At 38.8% G+C, this 24,157-nt stretch overlaps 1 protein-coding gene across 5 annotated transcripts in view; it reads left to right on the top strand.

Annotated features, from left to right (window-relative positions):
• Window positions 1-24,157, top strand: part of RBPJ (recombination signal binding protein for immunoglobulin kappa J region) — a 118,746-nt gene that overhangs the window by 18,595 nt on the left and 75,994 nt on the right. The window contains exon 1 of one of the 5 annotated variants that reach the window (XM_068543131.1): window positions 2,089-2,107. The exons of the other annotated variants lie outside the window; for them this stretch is intronic. Within the exon in view, the coding sequence (XP_068399232.1) occupies window positions 2,094-2,107 (14 nt within the window). The 5' untranslated portion in view covers window positions 2,089-2,093. Of the gene's footprint in view, window positions 1-2,088; window positions 2,108-24,157 lie in introns of those variants that run through there. 5 annotated transcript variants of the gene reach the window in all.

Raw genomic sequence — 24,157 nt, 5'->3', positions numbered from 1 at the left:
GGGGAGTTTTTGGTTTTGAACATGTTTTGTTTGAGGCCATTGTGAGAGTTAGATGAAGATATCCAGTGGCCAGTTACATATATAAATTATGTGTGTGGTTCCTGGAGCTCAGGAGAGAGAGGTCAAGGTTGTACACACATACTTGAAGACTGTTAGATGTTAATTAAAACCTTGGGAGTGGGCAAAATCTCCTCAGGGAGAGGTGGAGTTAAGCAGAGACAAACCACTGGTGAGCATCAATACTTCAGGAGTGAGTAGAGGTATAAAAACTAGTAAAGGAAAACTAATAATAGAAGAGGTGGGACAAAAACCTAGACAGTGTAATATCTCAAAAATGAAGAGAGTACTTCTAGGAGGAGGGAAACTTGTCAGTTGTGTCACATGCTACAAAGAGGGCAAATGGGATAAACACAAATGCTCACTAGTTTAGCACTTTAGGGCTTCAAGTTGGTAAGAACTGGTGGGAGCTAAAATGTGGTTTGACACAGGTTGAGGAAGTGGAGACAGCTCTTTCAAGAGCAGTGGTTCAGAACTTGGTGGGAATGGAACCTAGGTGTTGTGATGGAGGAATAGGCTTGACTTGTTTAGATGCTTATTGGAAGGAACACAAAGAGGGAAGGGGATGAAATTTAAATTGAAACTCCTGTTGGTGCCTTTTCTGTAGCATTGTGCAGCTTCTCATGTATTAATGGAAAGTCAACATTAAAGGGGGTTTTGTTGGGGAGAGGGGCACATATTCAGTAATGTGACAATGAAGACATTCATGAACTTGATTCTCTTCAGTTTTCAGAGTCTTTCCACATTGACTATCTAATTTAAAAAATTTTTTTTCTTTTTTTAATTTTTTTTGGTCACACTATGTGGCATGTAGAACTTCCCTGACCAGGGATTGAACCCGTGCCCCCTGCAGTGGAAGCGTGGAGTCTTAGCCACTGGACCACCAGGGAAGTCCTGACTATCTCATTTTAATGAGGGAAAATATTCTGTATTGTTTTTCTCCTCAAGGGTTGATGTTTATTCGTTGATTCTTTCATATTTTTTTGCTTGGTGTCCCTAGTGACTGAGGTGGTGGATTTAATTAATTCATATGAAGCCAAAGAAGATTGCCTGTCTTTGGGGTCTTGATCCATATACTACAAGAGCTATGTGGCCTGTGCAGCACTTTGTTTTGCTTTGTACTATACTATAGTCTCTAGACTTTTGGTTGTTTACCTATATCAGTAGAAAGTTAACATGTACCCCAGTATATGTGATTGTGTATTAATAAATTATAATGAAGTGTTGTACTTTACTAATATACATATTGAAGTATCTATAGAAATTTCAAATGTTAAAAAATTTTATGATAAAAATGAGGTAAACAAAATTTTGAAGATACTTTGAATAGAATGGTAGAACCCCTTTTTATCTTCACAAGTATTTTTTTTAAATTAATTAATTAATTAATTAATTTATGGCTGTGTTGGGTCTTCGTTTCTGTGCAAGGGCTTTCTCTAGTTGTGGTGAGCGGGGGCCACTCTTCATCGCGGAGCGCGGGCCTCTCACTGTCGCGGCCTCTCTTGTTGCGGAGCACAGGCTCCAGACGCGCAGGCTCAGTAGTTGTGGCTCACGGGCCTAGTTGCTCCGCGGCATGTGGGATCTTCCCAGACCAGGGCTCGAACCCGTGTCCCCTGCATTGGCAGGCAGACTCCCAACCACTGTCCCACCAGGGAAGCCCCACAAGTATTTTTTGAGAGCAGTGTATTTAAGTTTACTTTGTTATTTTTTAAATTGTGGTATATATAATATGCATCATTATTTTTTAAAAATCTTGGTTAATACTTTGTGAGAGTCATTCAAAGGGCTAGTTTTAAGTTATTTCTATACAAATCAGGTGATTTTCATAGTTGAAAAGCCATTGTTTAAAATGCCATGCTTACCTTAAGTGTTTTTAATTTTACAGAAGTAACTGCTAGATCACATACTACAGGAAGTTGCATGTCTTCACAGGAAAAGTAATCAATTTGGTGACCTTTTTGTGTAAGAAAAATGAGTTACTCGTCAAGTTTCGAAACCTTTTAAGTGCTTTGCCACAAGATGAAGAGCAAACCTCTATGTGGTACAAAAGGTATTCATGGTTACTCCCTGTTTCATGAAGATATAGTGTAACTAGCCATATCCATGACACATCTGGTAGTACTTTGTGTCATTCTGTTGTCATTTTCTTTGCTTCCTAATTGAAAGATGAAATGAATGAGTTTCTTGTGTGATGGGATCTCAGTAAGCTTTTTATAGAAATCTTGTTTTATTTTGCTTAAAGCAGCCACTCTCATAGCAGATAATACTCTTAACTGATTTTCCATAAAAAGCTTTAATTAAAAGAGGTCAAAGAAGCTCCGTCCTGAAGACATCCTGTCTTTTTGTTCAGTTTTCTATCCCTTGTACCTATAAGAGTTCCTGTCATGTAAAAGGCACTCTGTAAATATTTAACTGTAGAATGAATTTGCAGTTGAGAATATGTTTTCCTATAGATATTTTCTTAGAAAACTTTGCATTTCATTAAGAAGCCAGCAAATACTAAATAAACTGAGACATATCAGAAAAAACATAACTACCTACTGTATGACAAATTTCCCACACTACGTAGTTTTTTCTAATACCAATCCCCGCCCCCCCCATAATCTTCAACAGTGTTTTCTGTGCATATTTATATAGTAATTTACTGACAGAAAAATACATTTTGGTTTATGTTCATGTTGCTCCCCAAGTCATACTTCAGCCTTTTCTACCATGACAGGAAGAATAAGTCATTCCCATGATATGTGGCTTCTTTTTTTTTTTAACCGCGGCACGCGGGATTTTAGTTCCCCAACCGGGGATCGAACCCGTGCCCTTTGAAGTGGAAGCGCGAAGTCTTAATCACTGGACCGACAGGGAAGTCCCTGTGGCTTTTTATCTTACACTGCTTTATAAGAAGTCACAAAAGAGGCATGTAAACTCAATGACATTTTCTAAAGTACTGAATTGAAAATCATGACTTTAAACCTTGCCAGAGAGAAAAAACTCACAACCTATAGAGACCTGTTATGTTTTAAGTACTTAAAATTTTAAGTATTTTACTAATTGTGATTGCACTGTCATTTGCTAGTATTTTGGGGCAAAATTTATATATACGGTGAAGTTACTGTTGATAATAGATGTAAATCTATATTTTAAAAAGTTATCTTGGTTATTTCTATCTTCTTTTTGACTGTCTTGTTATATCTGATTAATCGTTATTTTTACTTGGTAAAGAGGGAATACTAGGAGGAAGAGGTACCCTTCTGCCATTTATTTATTTAGTGTGCTTAAATTATTAGTACTATCTCCAATACCTCTTTTGTTGCAGAAATTATCTTAAGTCCCTCACCTGTTTTTTGAGGGCTCAGGTCATTAAACTAGGTAATTTGTGATGTGCTGAAACAGATCAGTCAGTGAGGGCACCATTATCAACCCTTCACATTGTGGAACACCTTTTATTCTCTCAGGTTGGGATCATCTGACATAGACTGAGCCCTAGTGATGTATTCAGAGGATTTTGAGTGCCAACTATGTCCCAGGCACTAGGATATACCAGTGGACAAAACAGACCAAAATATATATATAAAAATATGTGTAATCTGCCAGTGTATAGAGGTTGCATTTTAGTGAGAGAGATGAAAACCAAATAAGTTAAATATTTACTGAGATAAAGGCTTCAGAAGAGAAAGAGTGTTGGAAATAGGATAGGGAGTATCAGAAAGAGGTTGCAACAAGATAAAGTGGGTCTCTGAGATGGTGACACTTGAGCAAAGGACCTTAAGGATAAGGTGAGAATGTGAGGCATGTTGTATGTGGGGACAGAACATTCCAGCAAGAAGGAACATCAAATGTAAAGACCCTGAGGCAAAGCGTTCCTAGATTAGATATGGTATGTGAAGTAAAGACAAGAATCAAAGCGAACCTCATGTTGTGGTCTGAGCAATGGTAATTACAGGGTCGCCATCATTTGATATGGGAAACAGGTTTTGGGTGTGAGATTGGGAGATGAGGATGTATGTACAGGAATAATTTGCTGGCATGGCTTCTGGATTTTGCATGGTGATGGATCAAAAAATGTCACTCAGGCAAGAAATGTGATTTTGAATAACTTTCACTCTAAATTGATGACACTTAGGGAAGATAAACTAATTTATTTGCTCAAGCCAAAGGTAATTAATAAAGGAAGGGAACTTTCCTGGAGTAAATGAGTGTTTTACACAATAATTTTGGATTTCTTAAATGATTACTTGAAATTTTCTTGCTTTATTCTATTATAATGCAAAAGGTCTCTCCCAACCCTGTTTTTTTTTAAAAAAAATAATTAATTAATTGATTTAATTTAGTTTTGGCTGCATTGGGTCTTCGTTGCTGCATGTGGGCTTTTCTCTAGTTGTGGCGAGTGGGGGCTACTCTTCATTGTGGTGTGTGGGCTTATTGCTGTGGCCTCTCTTGTTGCGGAGCATGGGCTCCAGGCGCGTGGGCTTCAGTAGTTGTGGCACGTGGGGTTAGTAGTTGTGGCTCATGGGCTGTAGAGTGCAGGCTCAGTAGTTGTGGCGCATGGGCTTAGTTGCTCTGTGGCATGTGGGATCTTCCCGGACCAGGGCTCGAACCCGTCTCCTGCATTGGCACACGGGTTCTTAACCACTGTGCCACCAGGGAAGCCCCCAACCCTGTTGATTTAAACAATAAATGTGGTAATATTGTATAGATAAGTATGTAATCTCTGATATACGAGGATCATAATACTGAGACTGTTTAGATAGAAACAGGGAAATAGGGAGGTATAATATTAAGACTAATGGGAAGAAGAAACAAATTTTTTACCACTGTGATGTTGTGATTTATAAATCTGGTCATCAGATGACCAGAATATATTTCTCATACGTGTTTGGCTTTGTCCACAGTTCCTGGCTCACAGCTCCTAAAACCCATGGAATTTCCTGAGCGATAAATGTGTCTTTTGTTATGTTAATGAGGTAACCTGTGGCCCTTTCCCCATACCTAGCCCTTTGCATCTCTTCCAGTTGGCTATTCCTGAGTTATATCCTTTTATAAGAAACCGGTAATGTAGTAAGTATGAGCCACTCTAGCAAATTAATCGAACCCAAGGAAGGGGTCATGGGAACCTCTGATCTATATAGCTGGCTGGTCAGAAACACATTTAATAAGTTGGGCTTGAGACTGGCTTCTGAAACCCAAGTTGGAGTTCATTGGAACCTCGGAGATCTATCTCCGGGTAGATAGTGTCAGAATTGAGTTGAATTGTAGGATACCTTTCTGCTGTCCAGGGAACTGCTTGTTGGTATGAAAAGTCCCCTTTCCATGTTGGAATTAGTACCAGAACCTGAACCTACATTTAACCACATACTTCAGTCTCCAGGCATCACTTGAATGATTTTTTTCTGAGAATGCTTTATGTTATAAACAATTAATTCTGGGCAACTGTGTATCAAAATATCTGCATTATATGGCCTGTTTTCTATACAGACTATGTTTATCTTTCTACATGAGCTTTCTGTTTTAAATTTATTTATTTATTTATTTATTTTTGGCTGTGTTGGGTCTTCGTTTCTGTGCGAGGGCTTTCTCTAGTTGTGGCAAGCGGGGGCCACGCCTCATCGCGGTGCGCGGGCCTCTCACTATCGCGGCCTCTCTTGTTGCGGAGCACAGGCTCCAGACGCGCAGGCTCAGTAGTTGTGGCTCACGAGCCCAGTTGTTCCGCGGCATGTGGGATCCTCCCAGACCAGGGCTCGAACCCGTGTCCCCTGCACTGGCAGGCGGATTCTCAACCACTGCACCACCAGGGAAGCCCGAGCTTTCTGTTTTGATGCTGTATTTATAAATTTGGAAATACATGCATGCTGGGTAGACTCCATTGCCTTAGTTTATATAATAGATTATTCAATAGAATCACTCCCCATAGGATCATCTTCTCTAGTTGTTGCGTTAAGAAATGAAGTACATTAAGGACTGCTTTGGGGTGTGTGTGTGTGTGTGTGTGTGTGTGCGTGCGTGCATGCGTGCCCCTCATGTCTACTTTGGGATCACGATTAGTTGACATTGATCTTTGTTTAAAGATCAACAACAGGGAATTCCCTGGTGGTGTAGTGGTTAAGACTCCGTGCTTCCAATTTAGGGGGCCCGGGTTCAATCCCTGGTCAGGGAACTAGATCCCACCTGCATGCCGCAACTAAGAGTTTGAGTGCCACAACTAAGGAACCCTTGAGCTGCAACTAAGGAGCCCACCTGCTTCAACTAAGACCCAGCACAACCAAATAAATAAGTAAATAAATATTTAAAAAAAAGATCAACAACAAATCATCAAAATGTCATTAATCGCTACTACTGCATTTTTATCCTAATGGTAGCAGTTTTAACACACTTTTATTATTTTCTCTGTAGCATTGACGTTTACGTCACACTTTTAAAAGCCAGAACCAAAACCAAACAAAAAACCATCCATGGCATTTTGATAAATCCATGTACTAAAGATTCATAGAGATTGTTTTGTCTAATGCACACGGGAGTTTCTGCCATAATGCCATATACAGTTGCTCCTTTGTATCCATAGATTCTGCATCTGAGAAGTCAACCAACTGTGGTTTGAAAATATTTGGGGAGAAAAAAAATCCAGAAAGTTCCAAAAAGCAAAATTTGAATTTGCCACTTGCTGGCAACTATTTACATAGCATTTATGGAACATTTACATTGTATTAAGTATTATAAGTAATCTAGAGGTGACTTAAAGTATATGGGAGGGGGGGACTTCCTTGGTGGTCCAGTGGTAAAGAATCCGCCTTCCAATGCAGGGGATGCGGGTTCAACCCCTGGTCAGGGAACTAAGATCCCACATACCGCAGGGCAACTAAACCCACGTGCCACAACTACTGAGCCCATGTGCCTCAACTAGAGAGATTGTGTGCCACGAACTACAGAGGTCATGCGTGCCACAACTAAAGAGAGAAAACCTGCACACCACAACTAGAGAGAAGCCTGTGCGCCGCAATGAAAGATCCCGGATGCCACAACTAAGACCCAATGCGGCCGAAAAAGAAAAAAAAAAGAATAACAATAATAAAACTATATATACGGGAGGATGTGCATAGGTTATATGCAAATACTGTGTGATTTTATATAAGGGATTTGGGCATCTGCAGATTTTGGTATCCAAGGGGGTCCTGGAACCAATCACCTTGACAAAACTTGAGATTTGCAAAATTGTGCGGTGAAAGTAACAAGACTCATGGGGAAAAAAGGCTTGGGACAGACTAGTGAAATTCCATGAAACTGTGATCTTGGATACTAACTAAAAACAATAGCAATCCTAAAAAAACAAAGGACTAGCATTTGTATCTTGTATTACCATCAATCTTTGGAATCTTGAACCTTGGATTCAGCCTCTTCTAGTTGTAGGTCCTGGAAGGGCATTGCTTCTAAGAGACTATTTTCATTAAAATTAAAAATCTAATCCTATGTGTAGCTTTTCTTCATTAATCCATTTTTTTTTTTTAATATTTATTTATTTGGTTGTTCTGAGTCTTAGTTGCGGCTCGCCGGCTTCTTAGTTGCAGTACGTGGGTTCTTTAATTGTGGCGTGCGAATTCTTAGTTGCGGCCTGCATGTGGGATCTAGTTCCCTGACCAGGGATTGAACCCGGGTCCCCTGCATTGGGCTCATGGAGTCTTAACCACTGCACCACCAGGGAAGTCCCAATCCATTGTTTTAATACAGGGGGAATTTTTTGCAGCTTCTTCATCTGCACAGGCAGCTTTGTCAAATAGGTTAACCCAGCTAGCTGAAAGAGTAGCAATTCCTGAAGCCGCTAAACCAGCTACTACTCATAAGAAAGAAAAGTACTTTTGTAGATTTTCAGGGCTTTTTCCTTAAAATATTTATCTCTTACTAAGCTTTCATCTTTATTTGTGGAAAAGCTTTCCCCATTTGCCTCAAAACATTAACATGCTAGGAAGAATAGTGTATGAAGCAACATAACTTCCTTTTACACTAGCATCATTCCTCTATTTCTAGTTGCCTAAGAAGTAATTCACAGCAAAGAACACACATTATAACAGAACAGACTTTACACTTGTTTTGATTTGATTTGTTAAATGCATAGGGTGAGTGGCAGGTGAGTTCAGCTGACGCTTGAACAACTTGGCAGTTAGGGACATCAGACCCCTGTGCAGTGGAAAATCCTCATATAGCATTACAGTCGGCCCTTTGTACCCACAGTTCCGCATCCTTGGATTCACCCAACCATGGATTGCATGGTATTATAGTATGTATTTATTGGAAAAAAAAAAAATCCGTGTGTAAGTGGACCTGCATAGTTTAAATCCGTCGTGCGTAAGTGGACCTGCATAGTTCAAATCCATGTTGTTCAAGGATCAACTGTATTAATTTTGGAATCAGGCTTTGAATTCTGGCTCTATCCCTTAAATGTCACTTTCTGCAAGTTACTTGACTTCTTTAAGCCTCAATTTGTGTATCTGTAAAATGGAATTAATTATACCTGTCCATAGAGTTTGGTAGTAAATAAAGGAGATAATACCTGACAATTTTTTTTACACACTGAATTTACTAATAGTAAGTGTTAGCTCTTAATTTGCAGTTGTCATTTATAATTCATAGTACTCTTCAGAGCGTGGCATAACATATACCACTGTCAAGGAATATTTTCAGCAAGTTGAACATTTTTCAAATAATTTTTAGATGCTTATCAATTGTATTTAATATAAAATATGAGAAGGCAGGATTTTGTTTTTACTGTCAAATATAGGTCACAAGGAAAACAGACGCAAAATGTCATAAATGAGATTTGTATTTTCATTTTTTTGGCAAAGTTTTATATAGGAAACTGGTAAAATAATCAGAAAATGAAGAAGCTGTAATTGTATTTAGGCTCGTGTGATGTAAGGGGATACAAACAGGTTTTTTCCTTTAGGTTGCAAAGGAGATGAACTTTTTTCTGTTTAAACGCTGTTAAAAGTTCTATACTGCTTTTGCCTATGACGTGTAGTGGTTTTTAAGGTTTACATTCTCTCTTCCAACTCAAAGCTTTCATTTAACCAAAAAAGTTGAACTGGAACTCCATTTAAAACTTCTCATTGATCCTTCTTATTTGATTTGATATTTCCTATTGACATTTTTATTCTTAGTACCGTGCACTAAACTATTTTCAACAAATTCTATTGAGGAGTCATTTCTTGAAAACCTGTTACAGGCAAGATCTTTGAACACCTTAAGTTTTATAAAAGATGAGTTAAGACAGTTTGGTCTTTGGCTCTTTGTACCTTAGTGAGGAATCCAGCTATGCTCATAACTTTTACTGTAATACAAAGATGAACATAATGACTCCTTATAATAGAGACATTTCACAAGTACAGAAGAAGAAGGAGTGATTAATTTGGACTGGGGATTTCAGCAAAGCCTTCATGAAGGATTTCTTATTCCTCTTCTTATTTTTTTTTTTTTTTAAAGGAAGGATGGTGCTGCTAAGGTTGATAAACAGGTTATTCTATATCACAAGGTTTTATTTATTTATTTATTTATTTTTAGCTGTGTTGGGTCTTCGTTTCTGTGCAAGGGCTCTCTCCAGTTGTGGCAAGTGGGGGCCACTCTTCATTGCGGTGCGCGGGCCTTTCACTGCCGCGGCCTCTCTTGTTGCGGAGCACGGGCTCCAGACGCGCAGGCTCAGCAGCTGTGGCTCACGGGCCTAGTTGCTCCGCGGCATGTGGGATCTTCCCAGACCAGGGCTCGAACCCGTGTCCCCTGCATTGGCAGGCAGACTCTCAACCACTGCGCCACCAGGGAAGCCCTCCTCTTCTTATTTTTAAACTTAAAAAAAAAATTTTGTTTTGGCTGCGCTGTGTGGCTTGTGGGATCTTAGTTCCCCAACCAGGGATTGAACCCGGGCCCTCAGCAGTGAAAGCACCGAGTCCTAACCACTGGACCACCAGGGAATTCCCCTTAAACTTTTAAATTGTGCTAGAGGAAGGTGAGTTCTGGAAATCTGGAGACGAGATTTTGTTCAGGAATACCTGGGTATATGGAATCTTGCAAAAAAAAAAAAAAAGTTCTGAAGAACCTAGGGGCAGGACAGGAATAAAGACACAGACATAGAGAATGGACTTGAGGACACAGGGAGGGGGAAGGGTAAGCTGGGATGAAGTGAGAGAGTAGCATTGACATATATATACTACCAAATGTAAAATAGATAGCTAGTGGGAAGCAGCCTCATAACACAGGGAGATCAGCTCGGTGCTTTGTGACCACCTAGAGGGGTGGGATAGGGAGGGTGGGAGGGAGACTCAAGAGTGAGGAGAGGGCTTCCCTGGTGGCGCAGTGGTTGGGAATCTGCCTGCCAACGCAGGGGACGCGGGTTCGAGCCCTGGTCCGGGAAGATCCCACATGCCGCGGAGCAACTAGGCCCGTGAGCCACAACTACTGAGCCTCGGCATCTGGAGCCTGTTCTCCGCAACAAGAGAGGCCGCGAGAGTGAGAGGCCCACGCACCGCGATGAAGAGTGGCCCCCGCTCGCCGCAACTAGAGAAAGCCCTCGCACAGAAACAGAGACCCAACACAGCCATAAATAAATAAATAAATAAATAAATTAAAAAAAAAAAAAAGAGTGAGGAGATATGGGGATGTATGGATATGTATAGCTGATTCACTTTGTCATACAGCAGAAACTAACACGCCATTGTAAAGCAGTTATACTTCAATAAAGATGTTAAAAAAAAAAAAAAGAGGAATACCTGGGTACTCTCTGTCCTCTGTCCCTCCCAGTCAGGATGTTCTTGTAGTAGACAGATGAATTAATTAAAAAACCATGAGTGCTCAGTTTGTAAACATTCCTTCAAGTGGAGGAAAACAAAGTCAGTCGAAGGGTAAGCCTGAGTAGTGGCCGAGTGAGAATGTGGCTGTTTTCTCCCTGGACCTGAGGTGTGTGTCACTGGCAGCTGTGAATGTCATTAGGGAGCCTGAGCCAAGATAAATCTGTGCCAAGACAGGCTGCTTGTGCTTCTGCTCTGTGTAGCCAGTGCCATTCAGTTAAGTTCTGTATCATTGGATAAATAGAGTAGGAGCTAGATCAGGCCAAATAGATCAGGAGTGAGAGAGATTGTCTGTATAAGCTCTTCCTGCCTGTTTGAAATGTTATGCAATTGATACAGGAATATATTCTTGTATCATTATTATGATAGTTTAGAAGCCTCCAGTTCTACTTCTTTCCCCAGAGGTAACCAGTTTTAAAATTTTGAGATATATTCTTCCAGACAATTTTCCACATACTTTGGGTTTTCTAGAGGGCAGATGGGCTCATATTATTGTATTTGTATATTATATATTATGTTTACTTTAAAAAGTGAATCATTCTTGAGTTCTTAGCATACATTTAGAATTATTTTTCTTGGGAATTCCCTGGTTGTCCAGTGGTTAGGACTTGATGCTTTCCCTGCCATGGGCCTGGGTTCCATCCCTGGTCGGGGAACTAAGATGCTGCAAGTTGCGTGGCGCGGTCACCCCCCCTGCCCCCACAAAAAAAAATAATTTTCTTTAAAAAAATCTGTGTAGTATTCCATATGCATAATATAGATGTAACAGAATTTATTAGCCAGTTTGCATTTGGCATACAACTACCTGTGTTTCTCTTTTAGGAACAACTCTGTGTAGTAGCCACATATCCATGAGTATTTTTGTAGGACATACACTTAGAAGTGGAATTGCTGGTTGCAGGGATATGTACATTTGTAGTTTTGATAGATACTGCCAGCTCCAGAACCTTATATTAACTCACACCCGTATGTATAGCAGTGTGTGAGAGTTGATGACTGGATTTCAATAGGAATTGAGAAGGGATTTCTGTACAGATGGAGAAGTGTCAGAAAAAGCATGGAGGCAGGACAGCCTAGTAAATATGGTGAGACAAAAGGGAGTAAAGAATCTGATGTGTAGAGTATAGGAAGCAAGAGGGGCTTGTGGACAAGTCTAGAAAGGTAGGTTGGATCAAATAGCGAAGTATTTGTACTGTGTTGCTCAGAACTTTAAACTTGAATGGACAATGGGAGCCTTTGGAAAGGTTTTACACATGAGCTTTATTTCAAAAGCACTAACTGTGAAGGCTAGGTTTTTGAGATGGGAAATTGGCTATGAGACTGTTATAGTAATAAAATGCTGTAATGAAGTTCGTGACATTAAAAATTAAAGAATCAGATTCAAGCAGTGGTATAGAGTTAAAACCAGTTTGTAAGATTGGTGGCTTAGGATGAGAACAGAGAAACTGAATGTGGTGGCTATCTGAGTGGGTAGGCAGCACCATTTACAAAAACAAAACTAGAATGAGAAATAGGTTTGGGGTAAAATAAGGGAAACTTTATTAAAATATAAGGAAGAAAATAATTCACTATCTGCTGTTGATGTATTTCCATGATGTGTGTTCAGTTTTTTTATTGTAGCAAAATATATGTAACGTAAGATTTATTATTTTAACCATTTTTAACTGTACTGTTCAGTGGTATTAGGTGCATTCATGCTGTTGTACAACTATCACCACCATCCATCTCCAGAACTTTTTCCATCTTCCTAACCTGAAACTCTGAACTCATTAAACAATAACTCTATTCCCCCTTACCCTGAGCCCTTGGTAACCACCATTCTACTTTCTATCTCTATGAATTTGACTGTTCTAGGTACCTCATGAGTGGAGTCATACAGTATTGTCCTTTTGTGACTGGCTAATTTCACTTAGCATAATGTCTTCAAGGTTCATCCATGTTGTAGCATGTCAATTTCCTACCTTTTTAAGGTAGAATAGTATTCCATTGTATGCATGTACCACATTTTAAAAATCTGTCCATCTCCTGGTGGACATTTGGGTTGCATTTGTTTGAGTTTTTTGTTTGTTTTTGTGTTTTTGTTTTTTTGGTGGGAATCTTGGGTTTTTTGTTTGTTATTGGAGATTGCATATAATAAAATTGAGTTTGATAAAACTGTACAAACCACTACAGTCTTGCAGAGACCCACTGTTCGAAAATAGTGTTTGCTGCCACAAGGATGATTACAGAAGATCATATAAATACTTTGTACAACTCAAATTATTATGGCTTTTGGAAAAATGACCTAAAATGCTTAACCTACTAGTGGTAGACACCACAATGGAGGTATAGTATAAAGTTAACTGGACTTAGAAGACTTGAGGTTTTTAATATAATCATTGGATTATTGTGAGGATTCAGTAAAATGTACAAAATTATGTACACTTTGAAGTGCCCAAAACAGAGATGGTGTTGTAATACATGTTCTAGTCTGGTTGACTGAAGAACTGCTTGAAGAACTTGAACTATTAGATAGGTGAAATAAAACAGCCCCTGCATCTGATGAAAAAAGTTAAGTGATGAGGTTATCCTAAAATAGGGATGAGTTGTCAAGTAAGTGTTACCTGTTAATTTTGAACGTGTCTCTAAAATCTTGATACTTTGTGGCAGTAATTTTCTAATTGAAGTTAAGAGCAGTGAGGTGAGAATAAGTATATCAGAGAGGTTCCTTTCTCTTTTTATTCATTACTCCCTAGAAAACACATATTCACTTTCCAAGTTCTCTGCAGTTCATTTCTATTAAGCAGAGTTGTAATTCTAGGCCCACAGCCTGAAATTGTGACTTCTGTTAATACATTTCAACACAGTTCCATCTCAGGAACATGTGTTATGTTTTGGAACTCTTTAATATATCATTTTCCTTCATGTTCCTTTCCTGTCATTTGGCATTGGAAAATTGAAAAGCCTGAAGAGAACACAAAATCTAGATGAAGAATGGTGATGGAAAATTAAAGCAACGGATCAAAAGAAGTCCTTAGAGACTTTTAAACTAGTTCTTTCTAGTATGGCTAAAGTTATAGGACGGTTCTTTAGCTTTATTAATTTCTTTCAGCCTCTTTGTAATAGGTAAGCTAATAGAAGGTAGTTGGTAATTTAAATGAGATGCTTAGCATGTGGAAAGCACTTCATATGTGTTGTCTGTTAAATTTATTGTTTCTAATCTATGGGATTGAGACTGAGAAGCATTTTGGTGACTAGAGAGCATCAGGTAATAGGTTCCTGTTCTTATCTGAGATTGCCTTTATTATTTTACCTGTACAGTGTTTGAATATGGACTGTCTCCCTTAAATTAGTCTCTGTAATTAGAGATTTTCTTAAATATTTTTACCACATTATCGTTTATTTAACACTGACAGATATAGATGGCAGAGGATGCATAATTAAAATGCTAAGATTATTAGAACATTTGTTTAGTAAATAATACATTTACCTCATTTTTTAAAAATTCCAACTACAAGCAAGAACTAAATAGACTAACTTGATTTGTCATATCTCCCTACTCTTTGCAGAAAGTTCTGATAAACTGTAATAAATTCTGTTAGAATATCTGAGCATATCCAATTTATTATATCCAAACTGAGCTACTGAAACCCCCTCTTTTTTTCCTAATGTATTTTTTCTTCCAGTTTTATTGAGATATAATTGACATACAGCATTGTATGTTTATGGTGTATAGCATAATGATAGCTTACATACATCACAATAAGTTTGGTGAACAACCACGATCTCATATAGATACAAAATTAAAGAAATGAACCTTCCCCGCCCCAGATCTTCTCCTTAAATTTTCCCCATCTCATTAAGTAACTTTATCCTTTGGGTTGCTTAGGCTAGAAACCTTGGAGTCACCATTGCTCTCTTCCTCTTTTTTCTTCAACTCCACGATCCAGAGTGTCATCAGATGTTGTTAGTTTTGTCTTTAAAATATGCCCATAGTTTCATCACCTGTGACACTTCCCACTGCTTCCACCCTGTGTGAGGCTTTGTCATCTTTAACCTACATAGTCACCATAGCCTCTTAAGTGGTCTCTACTGCTTTTTCCCTTAATGCCTTTTCTCTTTCTCTGCTCAGCAGCCAAGTTCATGCTGATCTTCCTCTTCTTAGATCTTGATCTTCCTTGACTCAAAATTTGGAGTAAAAAGCTCAAGACCTTTGTGATCTGTGGTGTCCCTTGAACAGGCACACCGCCACCCGTACTCACACAAACTCACATAACCTCTCGTCTCCTGATACGCCTCTCCTGTAGCCTCTGTTCCTCGCTGAAACACTCCTGCGTTAGGGCTCTTGGACCTGTTGTTTGTTCCCTTTGCATGACATCTTCCTCCTTTCATCACCTCCTTCAGATCTTTGCTCGAATATTACCTCACTGAGGGCTTATTTAAAATCGCACCTCACCTCCTGTCTTCCTTATCCTTTCCTTCTCTGTTTCTCTCCGTAGCATTTACCACTATCTGACATTATATTTACACTGTAAACTGTGCTGCCAAGGATTTTGGTCTTATCTGTACAGTGAGGTATCCTTAGTACTTAAAAAAGGGCTGACACATTGTAGATGTTCAAATATTTGTTGAACTAATGAATTTGTCAAGAGAAAGGAGAATGCTTGAAGGCATGAATTAAGAGGTACAGATTGGATCATCATCCACATAATTGAAATAAACATAAGTGTGAAAAATTTAAAACTTAAACATAAGTATTTCTTGAACATTAAATTAAAAAAATTTTTAGGAAAATGTTTTATTTTGGCTTTAGAATTGTGACATGAGCAGTAACTGATTATCAGATTGTGTCTTCAAAGTCAGTAAATATTTATGCCTGGTGGGCAGTGTTCTAGGTACTTTCACATTTAAGCAGTATTTAAGCATTAATATTGTAGTTTATTATTCTCTTATTATCTACAGAGAAGTTGTGACTGGTCAGAAGTTACATATCCAGTGCGTTTCTAACCTATGACGCCTGACTCCCAAGCCCAGAACTTGATCAGCACATTCTTTATACTCATGACCACACAATTTTTCAAGCCACCAAAATTAACGTTTTATTTTAAACAAAAAGAGACCTAAGCAGTGAAACCAAAGGAGAAAGAAAATGATATGGAGAAACTGAATTCACTCATAACCATTTCTATAAATATATACATAAAAAAGAAAGTAGAGGTAAATTTGATTCAGACTCTTTAGCATTTCTTCCTTAGTTTCCTCTCAAATCCTAGAAAGGAAAGAAGCTTCTGTTGATTTGCTTGTTTTGAATAAATGTATAATAGTTTTTATGAGCTGATTTTCTGTATTACTACTTTTCCCTTCTTAACATCCTTTACTCGGCACTTTTGAACAGTGTAGTTCTTCCATCGCCCTTTCCACGTTCCCCACCCTCCTAGCTTTGGTCAACTTGCTAACACTAATCTATTTGAAAAAGGATAGTTGTGTGTGTTTGTGTGTATATGTGTGTGTGTATGCATGTGTGTATTTATATTTAAATTATACCTGTCCATACTGTGTCATCTAGAATTCTAGCAAAAAATTCAGGCATATGCCAGTTGACACCCTGGATGTTTGCCACTTTAAGAGCAGCAGCCGCATCAGGCACTTTGATAGTTTCTTTAACGCTGTTACTGAAAATTTTAGGATATACATTTTGAGAAAAGAGCTTCCCCAGTTGGGAGTTCCTCAAAAATAAAATTAGCTGAATATTCCATCTTCCAGAATTGTTAGATGTCAAGCGTCTTTTAGTTAGTGGGTCTCATTGATCTTCAGTTTAGCCTCTTAGGTGCCTGACTTCCCCTTGCCCCCAGTGTTTAGTTGGAAAAGGAGTTACAGCTTTACTATTACAGTGCAATCAGAATAGTTTATGAGTCTCAGAAAGATTCTTTGAAAGTTACTCAAACCAGATTTTTTTTAATTAATTAATTTATTCATTTATTTAATTTTTGGCTGCATTGGGTCTTCGCTTGCACGCGGATTTTCTCTAGTTGCTGAGAGCGGGGGCTACTCTTTGTTGCGGTGCGCGGGCTTCTCATTGCGGTGGGTTCTCTTGTTGCAAAACACAGGCTCTAGGCGCGCGGGCTTCAGTAGTTGTGGTTCATGGGCTCTAGAGCGCAGGCTCAGTAGTTGTGGTGCACGGGCTTAGTTGCTCCGCGGCATGTGGGATCTTCCTGGGCCAGGGCTCGAACCCGTGTCCCCTGCATTGACAGGTGGATTCTTAACCACTGCGCCACCAGGGAAGCCCTTAAACCAGATTTGAAACCTTTATTAGCACTGGCAAAAACAAGTTTAGAATTGAAATACCTAGAATATGTGATTTTCATACTTTAGATAATAGCAATGGTTAATTTTCTGTCATTATTTAACAAGACTGTTTCCAAGTACTTCATTGACAAAATTCATTTAAAATTAAAGTGTCTGTAGAACACATTCCCTAAATTGTGGTATCTAATTAAAAATACGTTGCTTCATCAATTCAGTATTTAGTATTTTTCTTCTTAAAAATATCTTACATATAATAAGCCTGTGAGAATTTATGGAAAAACACTAACTTAGCTCAGCATGTAGAATGTCATCTATTGCAGGCACCAAAAACATTAAAAAATTTTGTTTTTCATTCCTAGTCTCACCTATTTCATTTTTTCCCTCCTTTATTCTTATATTCTCCTTTTAAACAATATCATGTGACGTTAAATTCTGTTTTACCCGCTGCTCCTGCAGTTTGTGGATGTGGGAGGGTGGGGCGAAGGTCCAGAGATCTGAAACACCATGGTGTCCTCTGAGAAATGTACAAACTTCCAGTGTGGCCAGAACATATGTTTTATTTGTATGGCTAGGGGGAGACCAGAAGCTGGATCAGGAAGGATCCTGTTGCAGTTGTCCAATTAAACCAAACCCAGCAACCTTTTTTCTTTCATACCTCTTAATATTGCGTTCTCCCTTTATCAGAGCTTCAAGAAGTCTACCTAGGTGTATTTTAAAAGCGGGCAAATACCTGTATCACCTTTTGATGATCTTTTAAAGTTTTCTATTGAGATTTCTGGTGGTTTAAGAGTAAACAAGGGCTTCCCTGGTGGCGCAGTGCTTAGGAATCCGCCTGCCATTGCAGGGGACACGGGTTCGAGCCCTGGTCCGGGAAGATCCCACATGCCGCGGAGCAACTAAGCCTGTGCACCCCAACTACTGAGCCTGTGCTCTAGAGCCAATGAGCCACAACTACTGAGCCCGCGTGCCTAGAGCCAATGAGCCACAACTACTGAGCCCGCGTGCCTAGAGCCCGTGCTTGGCAACAAGAGAAGCCACCACAATGAGAAGCCCGTGCACCGCAATGAAGAGTAGCTCCTGCTCACCATGACTAGAGAAAGCCCGCATGCAGCAGCGACGACCCAACGCAGCCAAAAATAAATAAATAAAATAAATTAAAAAAAAAAGTAAATAATAAAATTTGGAAGACTATAAAACAAAATTAAAAATATATAACAGATTAAAGATTTTTCTGGAGTTTTTTTTAATTTTTATTTTATACGGGAATATAGTTGATTTACAATGTTGTGTTAGTTTCAGGTGTACAGCAAAGTGGGTCAGTTATACATATACATGTATCTATTCTTTTTCAGATTCTTTTCCCATTTAGATTATTACAGAGTATTGAGTAGAGTTCCCTGTGCTATACAGCAGGTCCTTGTTGGTTATCTACTGTATACATAGTAGTGTGTATATGTTAATCCCAAACTTCTGATTTATCCCTCCCCTCCACCTTTCCCCAGTCTGGAGTATTTTCTGACCTTAGATTCTTTTATTTTCACTTTATTTTTACTTATTTATTTATTTTACTTTTATTTTATATTGGAATATAGCCAATTAATAATGTTGTGATAGTTTCAGGTGCACAGCAAAATGACTCAGCCATACATATACATGTATCCATTCCCTCCCAGACTCCCCTCCCATCCAGGCTGCCACATAACATTGAGCAGAGTTCCTTGTTCTATACAGTAGGTCTTTGTTGGTTATCTATTGTATATATAGTAGTGTGTATATGTTAATCCTGAACTCCTAATTTATCCCTCCCCCACACCTTTCCCCAACCTGGAGTATTTTCTGACCTTAGATTCTTGATATAATAGTGAATTTTTCTTGCTCCTTGTTGAGAAAAGTAAAGTTGCAGGATAAAAATAAAGGAGAAATTATTTGTGAGTCCATCATTTAGAAAGTGATTCCCTAATTGTGAAATCCATTTATTGGGTTACAACCAGCATTTTAAGTAAATTCATGATATAAAATAGAATAGATTTTATCTACCTGAATGTGTGTGTGGCTGTTATGTTAAAACCTACTTTTAGTTGCGGTTAGCAAAGTTTGAAAAACCCTGTTTAATGTTTGCATATACCTACTAACATTTCTGTGTATGTTTTAAAAATAATGTCTATTCATTTACTTGGGTATTTGAGAATCTACTGTTTCTCCTCCCTACCCCCCACCCCCACCCCCATTCATTGAGTCATCACTATGTGCCAGATACTGTTCTAAGCAATTTACATATATTAGATCACTTTTTCTCCTATTACATGAAATTTTTATCCCAATTTTTCAGAAGGAGAAACTAAGTTACCTAGTGATTAATTAACTTGCTCAGAGTTATATATTGTTAAGTTATGGATCTGGGATTCAAACCCAAGCCCATTCAGAGTCCATTCTTCTAACCACCAAGCTTTATTGCTGGCTGTGTGAAGTCACTGTGATAAATGCTGGCAATACATTTGAAATGGTTCTTGATCTCATGGAACTTAACATATTTATATTTATAAATATATTTATAATTTTCTATACTTTATATATACACACACACACAACGTGTAATGTGAGAAAACACCATTTATCTACCTGTTTATCTATCTATCTATCTATCTATCTATCTATCTATCTATCTATCTATCTATCTAATCTATCTGGCTGTGCCAGGTTTTAGTCTCGGCACGTGGGATCTTCATTGCCACGTGTGAGATCTTTTAGTTGCGGCATGCGGGATCTAGTTCCCTGATCTGGGGTCGGACCTGGGCCCCTTGCATTGGGAGTGCGGAGTCTTAACCACTGCACCACCAGGGAAGTCCCAACACTATATATAGTTAACTAACCATGTTTATAATTAGAATATTACCATGTTATAAATTTCAACATTACTGACTTATTGCCATCATATGGATGTGCCATGATTTAATTATTCCTGTGTTGTTGGAAATTCCCAGTCCTTGCTTGGTAGTATTGCAGTGAGCCTCGGAATGCATTCATTATTGTCATTTCAGCTTACTATGTGAGGCTGTTTATAAAAGCATAGAAGTTTGAAGTTACTGACATTTGTTTCTAATTACATTCCTGAAGCTTATGTTTTAGCAGTAGTGCTGATCTTATACCTTCATAATCATTGTGTATTATAAATTCAGTAGTCAAAAACAAAGCAAACAAAATTCAGTAGTCAAAAAATGGTGTCCATGTTAAATCATCTTCTTTCAAAGTCTCTTTTGTCCTTGATATTGTTGCAGCATGTATAAGCCATTTCTAAATAATTTCTTCAAATCACTGGAATATTTGTGTGCCTAATATATTTTAGAGCACATGAGACAAGCACTCCATCACGAACGTTCTGTATTTAGCTGTCGATTGTGTGTCCCAAATGGGGTTTATAACATTTTCACATGCTTAAGTCATTAGTGTCAATTGTGTTCCAGGCTTTGGTGGTTAGATAATAGTTTTACAGAGATGAAAGACAAAATCTACCCCCTTTGGACACAGCATAGTGAAGGAGGCCGTAACAACTGTCATGAAAATGTATTTGTCTCTTCCAAAAGAAGTGAAATGTTTTGTAGACAATTACATAGGGTTTTAATACACATTAATTTTGCAATTAAAGGTATGTAGTTGGGGGACTGCCCTGGTGGCACAGTGGTTAAGACTCCGCCTGCCAGTGCAGGGGACACGGGTTCCAGACCTGGTCCGGGAAGATCCAGCATGCTGCGGAGCAACTAAGCCCTTGCACCACAACTGCTGAGCCTGCGCTCAAAAGCCCGCGAGCCACAACTACGGAGCCCAGGACCACAACTACTACTGAAGCCCGTGCGCCTAGAGCCCATGCTACACAATAAGAGAAGCCACCGCAATGAGAAGCCTGCAAACCGCAACGAAGAGTAGTAGCCCCTGCTCGCCTCAACTAGAGAAAGCCCGTGTGCAGCAATGAAGACCCAACGCAGCCAAAAATAAGTAAATAAAAAATAAATAGATTTATTAAAAAAAAGGTATATAGTTGGGCATCAGAATTTCTGGGTTTTATTTTTGGCTGCATTGGGTCTTTGTTGCTGCGCATGGGCTTCCTCTAGTTGCAGCGAGCAGGGGCTACTCTTTGTTTCGGCACTTCGGCTTCTCTTTGCGGTGGCTTCTCTTGTGGCGGAGCACGGGCTCTAGGCACGGGGCTTCAGTAGTTGTGGCGCGTGGGCTCAGTAGTTGTGGCTCGCGGGCTCTGGCACTCAGGCTCAGTAGCGTGGTGCACGGGCTTAGTTGCTCTGCAGCATGTGGGATCTTCCCAGACCAGGGATCAAACCCCATGTCCCCTGCATTGTCAGGCGGATTCTTAACCACTGTGCCACCAGGGAAGTCCCTGATGAAGATTTGTTAAATAACTATTTAATTTCTTCCTGTAACAGTTTTGAACCCTTAAATATGGTAATTCTGCAAAATTTTGTTTCAGCAATTTAAAAAATGGTTTCTTTGAGTCATCTAACTTGTTACCGAAAACACTGATGTAGTAGTTCTGTTGATCACTCCTGCAGGCAGTTTTGGAATGCAACGTGAGTGCTGGTTTCTATTCAAATTTGAAGTTACTTAGGAGTTTCCTGTCCTTAATTTGGGGAATTTTTCCAGTGCTTTTTGTTACTCTTAGTTTAATCATGGTTTGAAGCATTGTAGAGAGCTGACCATCTACTCTCTCTCTCTCTTTTTTTTAATTACTGATAATCTGACTGAATGACCTCACCTCCCTCACCTAATAAATGGTTTGCTTCCTATGAGGCTAAGACTGGTAGCAGTCCATGGGGAAACATGGTAGTGTACCCTCTTAAGGAAAATAACTTCTATGCTTATTTTTGTTTTGTCAACTAAAATTTATATTGGTAACTACCATGATTTACAAGTCAACTTTAAAAGATCTTCAAGTGCATAACGTCATGAAAAAACTGGATCTCATTTGTAGGAATCAAATGAACTTTCTGATTTGAGTTATTAAATATGATTCTAAACCTTCTTAGTGGCTTTAGTGAATGTGCATATAGTCTCTTGTTAAACCATAGCTAAAAAATCTGTTTATATATACTGACTACATTTTGAGTAAACAGCATTTATAAAATTAGATTATTGCTAGATCAGCCAGGTTGAAAAGTTTGGACTTGATTTCTTCTGATTGCTTCTGGGAGGTAGATTGGCATAGCAACATGAGTGTGAATTTTAGAGTTGGACGTATGAGAGGGAATATCTGACCAACCTCTTTCAGTCTCAGATGCATTATGTTGAACAGATTAATGCTTAAATGTCCATGAGCCTCAATCTCCTCACCTGTAAAAGGAGGCAACTAGTCAGTCTTACTAGTGGTAAATCAGGATAAAATAAAATACCATTAAGTCCCTAGCATGATTCTTGGCATATTGTTAACAAATGTTAGCCCCAGTACCACCTCCTTCCTCCAGCAATATTTTACAAAAATGTTGCATAGAACAAGTGTTGAAATTCCAGCTAGAGGGTCTAGATTGAAGTCCTAGTTCTTTTCTCATATTGCGTGTTTTCTTTGGTCAGTCACTTGACCACAGAGTGTCAGTTTTCTCCTCTGTAAAATGGCGTTATGAAAAATTAAATGAGATAATGAGTAAGTGTTACAGACCTAGGCTTTTATTCTTTCCTTTATTATCTAATGTATTTATATCTTGCCTTGTTTCCCAGTGATTAACATCATTCTTTATGTGCAAGGGAGGAACTGTACTTCAGGAACATTAACCTGATAGTCCAGAGTTTATTTGGAGGAACAGAGTGTAGGAAACAATGTGGGTTTCCTTCCAGGAGGTTGTAGCATATATAGAGCCTTTGAAAGGTTTTAAGCTGGAGGGGGAAGGGTCGGGGGTTGCACTAAAGCAGTAAAATGATCAGTTTTAAAGATGGTTGTGGCTACAGTGATTTCATTGGACCAGGGCCCTTGTTTCTGTTCTTCCTTAGTATTTTCCCACCTACCATGGTAGAATTCTTTCTTGTATTCAATTATGCCACCATTACCAGCTTTCTGAAGAGTGACCTACATTTTGTGATCTGTATTCCCTACAACCTGCAGTAAATCTAAATCTCAGGAATATGTAATTTTTCTGATAGTGGACCTAAAAAGTTTTCATCAGTTGAATCTACCCTTTCAAACAGGGAATAATTTCTCTTTCTCTTAGCACGTTCTTTTTAGCTCTAGCTGGGAAACTTTGTCGTCTTCCATTCCTTGTCTATTAACCTTTGCACGAGCTGTCCCACAAACCCAAAGTATAACAAACCTCTCCCAGCTACTTTCTTTCCTTGGAAGCCCCTTTTATTGCTTGCTTTTATTAAAAGTTTCCTATCAAGTCATCCTAAAGTAATGTTAACTGCTTTATGATATAAATGTATGTATATTACTGATAATTTATCAGTTTTACTTCCTTTGTGTAGGTTGAGTATTCGTTCGTTCTTGTAACTATAGAGTGCCAAACTTGAAGCAGAAGTAGAGTGAATTCTTAGACTTAAAATGTGATACATAGACTTCTTACTGTATCATTTAAATAATGAAGTGTTTTTAATGTTTTTATGTAAGAAAGGGAGTGGGGTGAGGAGGAAGGAGGAATCAGGTAACCTGTCAAGGCAATCAGAGAGAAGCACTAAAACCTGATTGTTAGCCATGGATCTGTTCATTTATCTGCATGCTCTTCATAGAAGTAAGCTTTAGAAACTGTAACTTTTTACAGTTTAATGACTTCCATGGAATTAAAATGATTCAGTAATATTAACACCAGAAGGGGCATTGTTTGAAGGAAGCCCTGTTGTGTCTATTAATGAGTTCCCTTTTATGCAGGTGTGTGGGTGGTTTCCAGCTTTCATTCAACAAAGAATAGAATAGTTGGTCAGAGGTGAACCTGGCACCTACCAAGTATTCAGACCTGTCTTTTAGGTTGTTTTCATTCCTTGAGAAGAAAACTGAAGAATCAGTTGGGGTA

The sequence above is a fragment of the Eschrichtius robustus genome, chromosome 4 (genome assembly GCF_028021215.1).
Source record: "Eschrichtius robustus isolate mEscRob2 chromosome 4, mEscRob2.pri, whole genome shotgun sequence".
Lineage (NCBI taxonomy): Eukaryota > Metazoa > Chordata > Mammalia > Artiodactyla > Eschrichtiidae > Eschrichtius > Eschrichtius robustus.
This window is presented reverse-complemented; position numbering and strand designations above follow the sequence as displayed.